General features: G+C 45.1%; 1 protein-coding gene across 2 annotated transcripts; it reads right to left on the bottom strand.

The window, feature by feature from the left end:
- Positions 1–1,081: 1,081 nt before the first annotated feature.
- Positions 1,082–11,638, bottom strand: LOC103653289 (uncharacterized). Of its 2 annotated transcripts, XR_004857747.1 has the most exons (4): positions 8,563–11,638; positions 8,283–8,433; positions 1,419–4,384; positions 1,082–1,335 (listed from the first exon to the last, which is right to left on the bottom strand). XR_004857747.1 is itself a non-coding variant. In XM_008680229.3 (3 exons), the coding sequence occupies exons 1-3, from the start codon at positions 11,398–11,400 to the stop codon at positions 4,245–4,247; spliced, it is 3,129 nt and encodes a 1,042-aa protein (XP_008678451.1). In that variant the 5' UTR covers positions 11,401–11,638; the 3' UTR covers positions 1,082–4,244. The 2 variants fall into 2 exon arrangements, 1 of the variants encoding a protein (XP_008678451.1); XM_008680229.3 differs by having other exon boundaries at positions 1,082–4,384.
- Between the last annotated feature and the right edge of the window lie 602 nt (positions 11,639–12,240).

Below are 12,240 nucleotides of genomic sequence, written 5' to 3'. Positions count from 1 at the left end.
CAATCATTAAATTCCAGCTTCTATATAATTCAAGAATTGCCATGTTTTTAGAGACTTGAATTATTCTAACACTTCACCATTTGTTAGAGTTAAATTAATTAAATGAGGACTGACAAATAGACTTACAAATTTTATCCAAATCATTTAGTGCACTAAAATTATCACATACATTTAACAAATGCATTCACCACGTACATAGCATCATTACACACGACCTGGACTTAACCGCAAGGGAAGCGATGACTACTTCAGCATGTCACCACTTCATCACACCCATTCATCGCCTATGCGCGCAGTAATTCATTTCTTGCGGCACAGGCACTCAAAATCAATCCACACTACACAAAATACACTTATCTCTTATTTATGCGCAGACTTAACACCTTTTGGGATAAAGCGTCACTACAAACACCTTACACCTAATTGCCTTAGGAACCTATTAGTTCTCTCGAAGACATCTATTCAAGTCATAAGCACAATCATACACTTATTTGTGAAGCACAATTTAAGGAACGCCTAACATGTATAGACTCGACTTATAATTGTAGAGGAAGTGATGACTACTTACGGCATGACATCACCTCTCTAATTAAGCCAAGACAATTTCTACCTACACCGACCGAACTTTCGTGTCGAGCACACCTTATATTTCCCCGTCTCGCATACAACCATGTGGCGGCGTGTACTCGAGACACTACCGATTAACTTGATGCAATTACCACTACCATGCACTTCGATATACCCTTTCAACAATACAGTGCTCAACAAACCCACACTTCCAATCTACTTATCACATCCAACCTACACCATGTGCCCACTGCACTCTTATGACCAAGTTTTAGCGCAATTATTTATAACAACATTTATCGACTAGACGAGTGAAACACCAAACTGATTATTTGCACATCTCTTCTTCAAACACCAATAACATGTCGCATAATTTTACATTTTCAACCTACTCTGACCTACACCAACGATGAATACATAAAATATAATTATATTAGACTAACTCATTAGCCGACTACGGAAGTCACCGAGCATGCTTTAGGCTTTATTTAAAATTTGCCGCGCGAACACAATATTTTACGACGAGCATTTTAACAATCAATTAATACATCTGCGACCAATTCTTATGACGTACAAAATAACTATCGCAGCCACACATATTCAACATCAATATACACCATATTTGTATGCATGTCATCAATCGAAACACATCAATAGTAAATCATAAATCTATCAACCTGTCAAACTCGGATTCGCGTTGCACATGCGTCCACAGTTTAGGGGCTTCACCGAAACAGGCATCGCGCGCGGCTCCGCGGCAACGCCTAGCTGCGATTAACATCACTCAGCGGTTCAACAGTTTTACCGCGCACAAAAAAAATGACAGCAGTAAGGGCAGCGAGGAATCTCACCGAGGACTTACGGCGTCGCGGATGGGGCTGCGCAGCGAGCACGAGAGCGACGACACGCGACGAGGGGAGTGGAGATCGAACGGGAGGGCTGCTGCAGCGCGCGGCTTGCTGCGCATTTTACCGAACAGCCGGCGGGCACCACGACGAGCAGCAAGGAAGGGGGCTCGCTGTTTGGGGAGGGAGAGTCGCGCAGAGGCGCTGCGCGGGGCGCCGGCCATGGAGGAAATGGGGCTCTTGCTGGATTTCCATGGGAGAGTAGGGCGCAGGGAAGAATCGGCCATGGCAAGAGCAGTTTGGGGGAGGGAGATGCTGCTGCAATTTCTGGGCGCCAAGAAGGAAGAGCAGGGGGCGCCATGGGAGGGAGCTGCTGCGTCGCCATGGACAGGGAGGCAGCGCCATGAGGAAACTCGAGCTCGAGCCATGGGGAAGGGAAGGGAGCTCGCTGGGGCATCTCCTGCGCCATGGGAGGAAGCAGGACGCCATGGCTGGGGGCGCGTGGAGCAGGGAGCCTGCTGCTCGCCTGCAGCAAGGGCGCCGAGTTGGGCTGGAAGCAGCCGAGGAGGGAGCTCGCCCGCGCCGTGAAGGAGAGCTCGGCGGCATGGGTGCCTGGAGGAAGGAGCTCGCCGCAGGGAAGGTTGGCGCCATGGGAGCAGCTCGGCAGAGAGCTTCTCTGCGCCATGAACAGGAGAGGAGAGCGCTGTGCGTGTGGGAGAGGAGGAAGAAGAGAGTGGCGGCTGGAAATTTTTGAGGGGTGGGACTGGAAAATTTCCAAGTGAGCACCCCTATTTATAGAAGATGGCTAGGGTTAGGGTTTCCTTAGTGGGCCAAATGGGCTGGGTTGGGCTGGCCCAAACACGTTATCGGGCTGCGCTAATTTATTTTTCGAAATAAAAATGCTCTCGCGGAGGCCGTCTGTGTAAAAACAGAGCGAGCTGGTGCTCGGTTGGACAGAATGACAGATTATCCGCACGAAGAGTTTGATTTGTTTAGCGCCGCTCGGAAAAAAAAATTCCTCGCGCCAAATTAGGAACAACATGAATTGAGACCGATTGGTTTCGGATTTAGTCGGAGAAGGCGAAGCGTGACAATTTAAAATTGCTGTCGATACGGGGTTTTTAACTCGGTTCGGACATGAGATATTTGGCTGAGTCGGATAAATTTGATTAGAGACGACATACTGAGTATTCCGTGTGAAAGTACGGACTCGGATAAAATAGTCCGACATAGATCAACGTTCGAGGAATTAAACTCGGGCTCAGATCAGATAACAGCCGTCGAGAGTTTGATTAAATGAGCTTCAGACGAGATTTATGAGTCGAGATTGATCTTCGAGTCTGCATCCGTTCCGAGAGATAAAAGTTTTAACACGCTCAAAAATTGGTTGTTTCTCGCGATCGATAATCTCTGAATTTGGTGAACTTCCAAGAGAAAGCCTGATAAACAGAGATAGGCACGATCGAGAAATAGAAATTTTTACTGATCATCCGAGATTAGGATAAATCTCGCGACGTAACACAAAACTGACACCTGGGGTGTCACAGCCTTCCCCCCTTAAAAAGAATCTCGTCCCGAGATTCGAATGAGGATATTCAAGGGTGGAGAAGCATGTAACTCCCAGACTGAAGATAGACGCAAATTCATAAGATGGGATCTGACAAGATACTGAAGATAGATTTGGTTAGAATATCGCGACATATCGAGACAAAATGCAGCGGTCATTCTGAGAGAGTGTCCACAAAAGATAGCACATCAGTATGGTCTCGTAATGGATCATGACTATTAACTGCGATACCAGCGCGTGCCGAGAAGCTCAACCATGTGTGCACCATAGTAGGCTCTCGGTTTCGTCGCGGCACCATCAGTCGTTTAGTCGCACACCATTACTAAACATAACCAATGAGAAAACCACGTGACACAAATAGATGGAGCCCATGAGAGTATGGCCCAGAAAATAAGAATGTGATCAGAATTGAAGCAGAGATTGCTGGCAAAAGAGCATCACATAAGAACTTTCTTCAACTCAGAGAATTATTTTATGATTAATACGGAGATTATCAGGTCAGAGATTTATACGAGAGTGGATATGAGGGGAACCAACCATGAGATCAAGATTGATAAGCTTTTAGAGACATGAGAGATCCAAAGATAATAGCAACATCCATTGAACCAAATGGATACACTGCTTAGAGATAGAATCGATAAAACAGCGTCATGATCCTCAGAGAACGAGTATGAGCATTATTAGAATTGAGAGATTTAGGCAGATCAACATCCGATACTTGAGAACGGGTTATAGAAGATAACAAGATAACAGGGCAGGATCAATAGGGGATCCCGAGATTCAGATGATAAAGTCAACATGATTCCCAAGAAAAAGGATTACCAGATCTAGGTGAAAGAAGAGGTAGTCGCATGAGATCGATTAGGATGAGCACTAGAAAGGTTATGAAGATTTGGGAGGATCTATGGAAAGAAACATGGCCTTGATAGGGTTTGGGCAACTAGACACCAAACAACATTTTTTGACGTGACAAGTGCAGAAGAAGACTTGGGTTGGTCTAGCGGTCAAGCTGTGGTGGTGTCACACCCGGTTTTAGAAGGCAAACCGAATGCGAACCACGTACGTGCCAGGATCAGTTATTCACGTACACAACAGTTACATTTTTTGGAAATGGAAATATCATTCCGGCCTTTTGCATGTTCATGCATACAGCCATACAGCTCAAATAATACATCATCTCAACAGTTTGTGAATCAAACAAACTTCAACTTAAAACATGCTATGGAATATAAGAACACAAACACTAAACCGCGTCAATCCTTGAATTAGACCGCCACCCGTGGCTCGCGAAGACCTCCATGGCCACCACCTCCAAAGACTGACACACAACATGGATTTGCTGTTGTGTTTCTTCCTTCTGTAGGAGTCTCCAAAATCTGAACCAATGTGTACCTCTGAAAATCACCTGTATAATTGATGGTATATGGTTATGATTAAACACCACATCATTACGGCAAAGCCAAATCGACCAAAACAAAGCTGCAACGCCAGAAAGAAGTAGCTTTTTATGCATACAACCTTTGTTGGATTCCCAGTCCCCCATAATATGATTAATATTAACGGGTGGGTCTATTTTTAAAGTAAAATAAATAATTCTCCAAACAGTTTTAGCTATGTAGCAATCAAAGAAAAGATGTTGTATGTTCTCGTTCTGGTTACAAAAACTGCACTTCGGACTTCCTCGCCATCTACGTTTGGCTAAGTTGTCTTTGGTTAGGATTAGCCCCCTACCTAGATACCAAAGGAAAATCTTAATCTTAAGGGGTAATTTTAACTTCCAAAGCAAACATCCACGATTATAATTGGGGATACTAATTAAATTATAATACATGGATCTGGTTGAGAAAGCCCCATTCCTATGAGCTGTCCACACGAAAGTGTCCCTCACCGGAGTCAGATTAACCGTAGCCAGTAAGTGTATCATGGTTTGCCATTCTACAAGCTTAATTCCAACAATGGATCTCCGGAAAGAAAGATTTAGATTTTCACGTGACAACACTTCTGCAACCAGCGAGGTCTTATTGCGTACTATATTAAAAAGGTTTGGGAATTGCTCACTAAGAGGAGAATTATTAAGCCATTTATCTTTCCAGAATCTTGTTGCTTGTCCGTTCCCCACCTTAAAATAACCCCACTTGAGGAATTTGTCCTTGACGTTCATTAGACCGGCCCAGAAATGAGAATCACCCGGTTTTCTGACAGCTTGTGTTAGGGATTTGTCTCTCAAGTATTTGTTTCTTAATAGTTGTTGCCACACACCATCTCCATTGAGTAATTTAAAAAGCCATTTGCTGAGTAAACAAATGTTCTTAATGTCAAGATTGGCGACTCCCAGCCCACCTATCTCTTTAGGTTGACAAATGATTTCCCATTTGGCTAGTCTATATTTCTTTTTATGATGTCCTCCTTGCCAAAAGAATCTGGACCGAATAGCATCTAGCTTCTGTAGCACACCAGTCGGGATTTCGAAGAAAGACATCATGAAAATGGGTAGGCTACTTAAGACAGAATTAATCAAAACCAGCCGCCCCCCTGAAGACAAGAATTTGGCTTTCCAATTACTAAGTCTCGACTCAAACCGGTCAACGACACAACGCCACTCACTATTTCTCAATCTTCGGTGGGTCATAGGAATCCCAAGGTACTTGAAAGGCATTGTGCCTACGTCGCAACCAAAGAGTTGTGAGTACTGGGACTCACAATCTTTAGCCATCCCATAACAGAAAAGTTCACTTTTGTGAAAGTTTATCTTAAGGCCGGACATTTGTTCAAACGCAGTTAGAAGCAGTTTTACATTCTTGGCATGTTCGATGTTATGATCCAGAAACACCACCGTATCATCTGCATATTGAAGGATAGATAAACCTCCGTCAATCAAGTGCGGTATAATTCCACTGAATTGATGTTCCTCATTCGCTCTAGCGAAAAGCACTGCCAACATATCAGCTACAATGTTAAATAGAATTGGTGATAAAGGATCCCCTTGACGTAGTCCCTTGTGTGTTGAGAAAAAGGGGCCAATGTCGTCATTAACTCTAACCCCCACATGACCTTTGGAGACGATACTTTGGATCCATGTACACCATTTCGGCGAGAAACCCTTCATGCACATAGCTTGCTGAAGGAACTTCCACTTCACCTTATCATATGCTTTCTCGAAGTCTAACTTGAGAATAATTCCATCTAAGTTTTTCCTGTGTAACTCATGTATAGACTCATGCAAAACAATCACCCCTTCAAGAATGTTACGGCCAGGCATAAACGCAGTCTGAGAGGGTTTAATAATTCGATCTGCCACCATGCCTATTCTGTTTGTGAGTACTTTAGTGATAATTTTAAAACTCACATTTAGCAAACATATAGGTCTATATTCCTGGATTTTCAAAGCAATCTCTTTCTTAGGAATTAACGTAATAACTCCAAAGTTTAGTCTATACACCGGCAAAGAATTATTATGGAAGTCCTCAAACAGAGCCATTAAATCACTTTTAATAACTTCCCAGAAAACTTGAAAGAATTCAACTGGGAAACCATCCGGCCCCGGAGCCTTATTATGCTCCATTTGGAAAACCGCCTTCCGGACTTCCTCCATGGAAAATGGCGCAGTTAAAATTTCATTCTCCTCATCTGAAACTTGTGTGATATCATTGGTAATAGATTCCTCCAATTCAATAGAGGTAAATTCCGGTTTACCAAATAAACCTTTGTAATAGCTAGTAATGTATCTTTTGAGCTCCTCCTCATCTACTATACTTGTACCGGAATCATCTTCTAGACTGTATATCTTCTGTTTCCGATGTTTGCCATTCGCCACTAACTGGAAGTATTTCGTATTATCATCACCTTCAAGCAGGTGCTTAACCTTGGCTCTTTGGAATAAACGAATTTCCTCCTCTCTTAGAATGCAAGCCAGTCGTTCATGAATATAGGCTTTCAAAGCTAGTTCATTAGGCGATAGGCGAATAACCTCTGCCTTTTTATCCAGATCTTCAATTAAATTAGTAAGTTTAATTTTTTCCTTCTTCATTGTTCCAGCTGTGTTTTTTGCCCACCCTCTGAGGTGCTGGCGTACAGCCCGTATTTTATTCTGCCATTTTTCTATGGCAGTGTATCCTTTCGTTTCCTGATCCCAGATAGAGGAAACCATATCATGAAAATCATCTCTAATTAACCAGCTTTGCTCAAATTTAAACAAGGTGTGGTTACCCGTCGAAGCAGTTACTTTGCCATTTATTAAAAGTGGCGTGTGATCCGACCGGGTTCGATCAAGGGCCTGTACAGTAACATTTGGAAATTTAATATCCCATTCTGGACTCATCAACACCCTATCCAACTTCTCAAACGTTGGTGGGTCTAAGTCATTTGACCAGGTGTACTGTCGACCCGTCATTTCTATTTCCCTTAGCTCCAGACTCTCTATGACCGCATTGAATAAATTAGGCCATCGGTAATTAAAGTTGTTATTATTTTTGTCTTCTGGTCGTCTCATAATGTTGAAATCACCTCCTATGATAAAAGGGTGAGGCTCTGTACCACACGCTCTTGCCATTTCAGTTAGGAACATGCTCTTAAGATCATCCTGTGCTGGGCCGTATACCGCAAAAAGGGCCCAAATGAAGCCATCAGTTTTATTTCTAAGGCGGAATTTACAGTAAAAGTCTCCCTCGTCTATAGCTCCAATATCAAAAACGCTAGGATTTACACCTAAGAGCATACCTCCTGATCTCCCCCTTGGTGGCATAGAGTGCCATAAGAAATCAACTCCACCACACAAGTGTCTCAAAGTTGAATCCGAGAAGACACTTCTACCCGTTTCCATAATAGCAATGAAGTTGAGTCGTTGTTCTTTAGAAAAATTGGACAAAAAATTGTGTTTAGCCAAGTCTCCCAGACCTCTGCTGTTCCAAAAAATCCCTTTCATAATAAACTGATATTCGAAGGGGTGATCGGTTTTTTAGGACGGCGAGTAACCTTCCCAAAAGATCTGACCTTGTTCAATTTTTTCCCACGCGGCACATCATTTAAATCATAACATAAGTCTATGCCATTACTAACCACATCATCATCCCAACTTTGAGTAATGTGGGATAACTCTGCATCACACTCCTCACTTTCTTCTTCCTGTGTTCTAATATTAAAAGGGTAAGATGACTTTGCAGTAACTGCAAGTCTATCAATCTCTATGTTTTTAATCGCAACTACCGAATTTAACACTTCTTTCTCATTTTTGCCCAGATTAATCCCAATATTTTTCATATTCGAAATAATAGTTTTGGGGTTGTAGGTAATAAATGAGAACTCACTTGTTTCTAAGTTGCGCTTGGCAGCCAAACGCTGTGCTTTGCTCATGATATCTTCATCCGAATTGATTCTTTTAGCCCTGCACTGCTGCTCGTCTAGATTTAGCTGTTTTTTCTTTGCTCTCTGAGTAAGAGATAAAGAGACGAGTAACTCCTGCAAAGCCACCAATACTTGCTCATCAGATTGAGCTAACAAAGACAAAGCATGAGCCATTTCTACATTTTTCATATTAGCTCTAATATTAAACTTTTTGCATAGAGCCTGAAGACCCGCACGTGATACCTTAGTAAGTAAATCTGAAATGGCAGAGTTCCCGTCTAAGTCGTAGGACTGGTAGGAAAACATGTCCTTTAAATCTGAATTAAGCGGCAAGGAAGAACAATTATTACGATCGTGATGATGCAAAGAAATTTCAGGGTGGGCATTAAAAGAAAATTGTTGATGAGGATTCGGGCTAGTGAAATTCAACGTACCCAAATCCATCTGACACACAGTATCGGAACCTCCGGTAGAAATGTGCAGGGAGCCAAGTAAAGCTCCATCTGCACCAGCATTAGAAGGCATGTCCTGAGCCCTGTATTCATTATCTTTTGTGGCAGCATGCATGTCAACTGGAGCATCAATGGGCAGGCCATCCACCATCGCTGGCATACCACCGCAGGCTAACGATTCCAAGTCCGGGACCGAAAATACATCTGCGTTGCCTACACCCTCTAGTGGAACTGAGTCCCCATCGCCAGCACCATTTGCACCAGAAACCAGAATACCACGGTCTCCCAAGCAAGGAACAACCTCACCGTCTGGCACCATGCCGCAGCACAGATGTGCATTTGTCAAACGCCCTGTCCCTCTTGTCTCCTGCACGCTAGCTTTCTCAGTCAAAGCGCCCGGAGAAAAAATGCCAGCGCCATAGTCCTCCGACAGGCTATCATTGACAGCCATGACGCCCTCAGGCTGGGAAAAAGGACAATCAAAGATAAGCCCAATCTTTTCTGCATTTCCATCCACAGGCCCAACCGAGACTGTTGAATTCAGAGCGTCCTCCACAACAAATTGATCAGACTCTGCGATCTTTTGATCACTTTGCTGATTCCCACTACCATTAGATGAAGAATCCTCCATTACAGTATCCTTCAAAACAGACCCGGGCATCGGCTGTTTGTCCACCAGGCCATCAAACACCTCATCCGGGTCTTCATGTTGTCCTTTATCTCCTCCCTCATTATTTTCCTCGACCTTAAAATCCTCCCACACCTCATTCCTCCAAACCTTATCGACTTTAAAAAAGATCTCATAAATACCTTCCCCCACCACTATATCTGCAGCGTCCGGTATCTTAGCCACATCAGTGACCCCAACCATAAGTCTACAGACTCCCATCCTCTTAGTGTATCTCAAATCAACTTTCTGGGTGGCCCCTAATATAGAACCAATTGCCCAAAGTGGAAGAAAGGACCTTATCTCAAAGGGAACCCCATACACATTAATCCAAGCCTTTTGGAGCATCTGCACAGGTTCAATCTTCTGATCCAACTGTTGAATTTGCATAATACCCTCACCACCAGCAGTATGTACATATTTCATAGCAACCATCCGCTGTAGCTCCACAATGCTAGGAAAAGGGACAACAAAACCATCACTATGAGCCTGTACCGTCCACTGCCATCTAACCGGAATAAGACGTGTCATTTCAGACTTAATCAAGTTTGGCGACACTGCTCCCTTTTTAACAGTAATGAAAGCAGTTGCCGTTTCCTTCGAAGGGGTCGTTCCTTTGGCCCCAAAGACAGGAATCTGGAAAAAACCCGACTCACCCCCCGCGATTCCGCATAGAATTGCACTTGGTTTGGGACCATTGAATACAGGACAATCCAAAGGCACATGATTTTCTTCACAGATCTCACAACAGAGCTCAGCTTTGTGTTTCTTACCATTAGCATCTGTCGCCTGTCCCTCATCCGCAACACGCTTGTTAGCATTTTCTTCTCTCCCACGAGCACCACTTCGACTGGACTCGCTGGACTCCCTTGCAAGCCCTCTGTTAAAGCGGCCTCCAAAGCGGCTTCCCCTACCACGCCAGGTAAAACGGCCACGTTCATGACCACCATGCACACGGCCAGCATGGTGACGCCCGACATCTTCTTGGGAAACAGCCCTCCGACGACCCACCTCCTTCCATACCTTGTCCCCTTCACGCAATGCATCTCCCGCTCCTCCACCTGACATGACGGCAGCAGCGAAGGATTTGCCAAAAGATAAAAACGTGGCGCGGGGTATGTGTGGCTGGAAACTGGGTTTAGGGTTTCGAGAATCCCTAGTAAACAACCGTCGCGAAATAGCAGCAATACCTGGATTACGCTCCTTCCACGAAAGCATGGATCTCGTGCCAATCAAAGCGCAAACCTCGCTATTGGCCCGAGACTTCTGGGCCTGAGGTGAGTAACTCAGCCCAGGCAGAGAAATCGTCTCGGCCGTGACATCCGTAGATTGCTTCCTTGTGTTGGCACCGCTTGTAGAAATCAAGTGATCCGGCCCAACACAAGCACCCGAAGAGCCCAGAGGGATCGCCGCGTCGTCTCCCTTCCCTCGACGCACAGACACAGCGTTTGAATTTGTTCCCTCCGAAGAAACCGGATCAGGAATTGACGACCTCCCCTTCGGCCTTCCGACGAAATTCGATTGATTATGTTTCGCTGCCTCCAGCACCATGCCGAGAGTAACGGCCGGTGACACCCGGGCTTTTGGCAGCGGACCGCTCCAAGGTTTCACTTTGACACCCATTGTCCGACCGACATCAGAGAATCGACGTACCTGCGATGGAAGTTCCGGCGACCCTTTGCGACCCGTCTGCAAATATATCTCCCATTCTTCTGCCGAAAACCCAGCATTGGCGAACAACTCACGAAGATCCTCAATCTCATGTGACTTTTCTGACTCCGGCTGCAAGATTCGCGGCGGGGATCTGCGTCTCCCAAAAATCCGCTCGAAACCCTTCGAATCTTCCCTGACGCGATCCTGCGCCCTAGCTTGCCGTTCTTCCTTTCGAATTGCCGCTCTCCTTACCTTCGTTGCCCGGACGACCTCCGTCCACCGGAAGCGAGCGCGCGTCGCTCCGGTCATTCCTTCTCCATTCGCCCTATGCAGTTGAAGAAGGACATCTTGCGCACCCGCTCCGCCGCGTGGGCCTCGTCGAACAGGTCCGCGCCGAAGCTCTCCAGAGCCGGCTTGTGGCTGCCGGTGCCGGCGGACACCAGGTAGATGCCGGCGAAGAAGGGCGCCTCGTGCAGACGCGGCGTCGGATCAGTTACATAACATGGACATCATCACACAGTGCTCAGAATAGTATTAAGAAGGGAAATAGTCGATTACATCATACGTCTGAGACGTCCATATAGTCCTTACAATTAATCAAAGTGCGGAAAAGAAACGTAGATAACCGCGGCCTTCACAGGCAGCCGACTGGGGGTTGCCGCTAACCCACACCTAGAACTCGTCGTAGTCTTGGAACTCCTGGAAATCTCCTTCCACAACTTCATCTTCGCCTAAGCAGTGGTTGCAATGCTGACAACCTGGGGAGGGGGGGGGTTTGGTGTGTAGAGCAAGGGTGAGTACACATCAACATACTCAGCAAGTATCCTGTTTGGCTGTAGTGGACTAGCTTTATGTGGGGATAAGTCAAGCAGTTGCTTTTAGTTGGTCAGATTATTACTTACTAGTAGAAAGCCAAGTTTTAGCATTAACCCAAGTTATTAACCCAAACGTACTCCCTTCCAAACGGAAAGAGTACCACTTACCAGCACCATAGTCATAACCAGAACCATCGATCTCATAACCACCTGTACCAAAGTATCTCTGATCAAGTATCACTAATCACTGGAGCTCCCTTGGCCGCTCATAACCGTGAGCACGGCTGATATATCAGTTTTCAAACACTCTACAGAGGTTGTGCACTTTACCCAC

Source organism: Zea mays, chromosome 4 (assembly GCF_902167145.1).
Source record: "Zea mays cultivar B73 chromosome 4, Zm-B73-REFERENCE-NAM-5.0, whole genome shotgun sequence".
Lineage (NCBI taxonomy): Eukaryota > Viridiplantae > Streptophyta > Magnoliopsida > Poales > Poaceae > Zea > Zea mays.
This window is presented reverse-complemented; position numbering and strand designations above follow the sequence as displayed.

Coding starts and splice junctions, on each gene's coding strand:
- LOC103653289 (XM_008680229.3), bottom strand. CDS start 11,400: ATGACCGGAGCGACGCGCGCTCGCTTCCGGTGGACGGAGGTCGTCCGG. Junction 8,434..8,562: donor TTTCAGATTTACTTACTAAG/GTATCACGTGCG, acceptor GTGGCTTTGCAG/GAGTTACTCGTCTCTTTATC. Junction 4,385..8,282: donor CAAGCGCAACTTAGAAACAA/GTGAGTTCTCAT, acceptor TCAATTATACAG/GTGATTTTCAGAGGTACACA.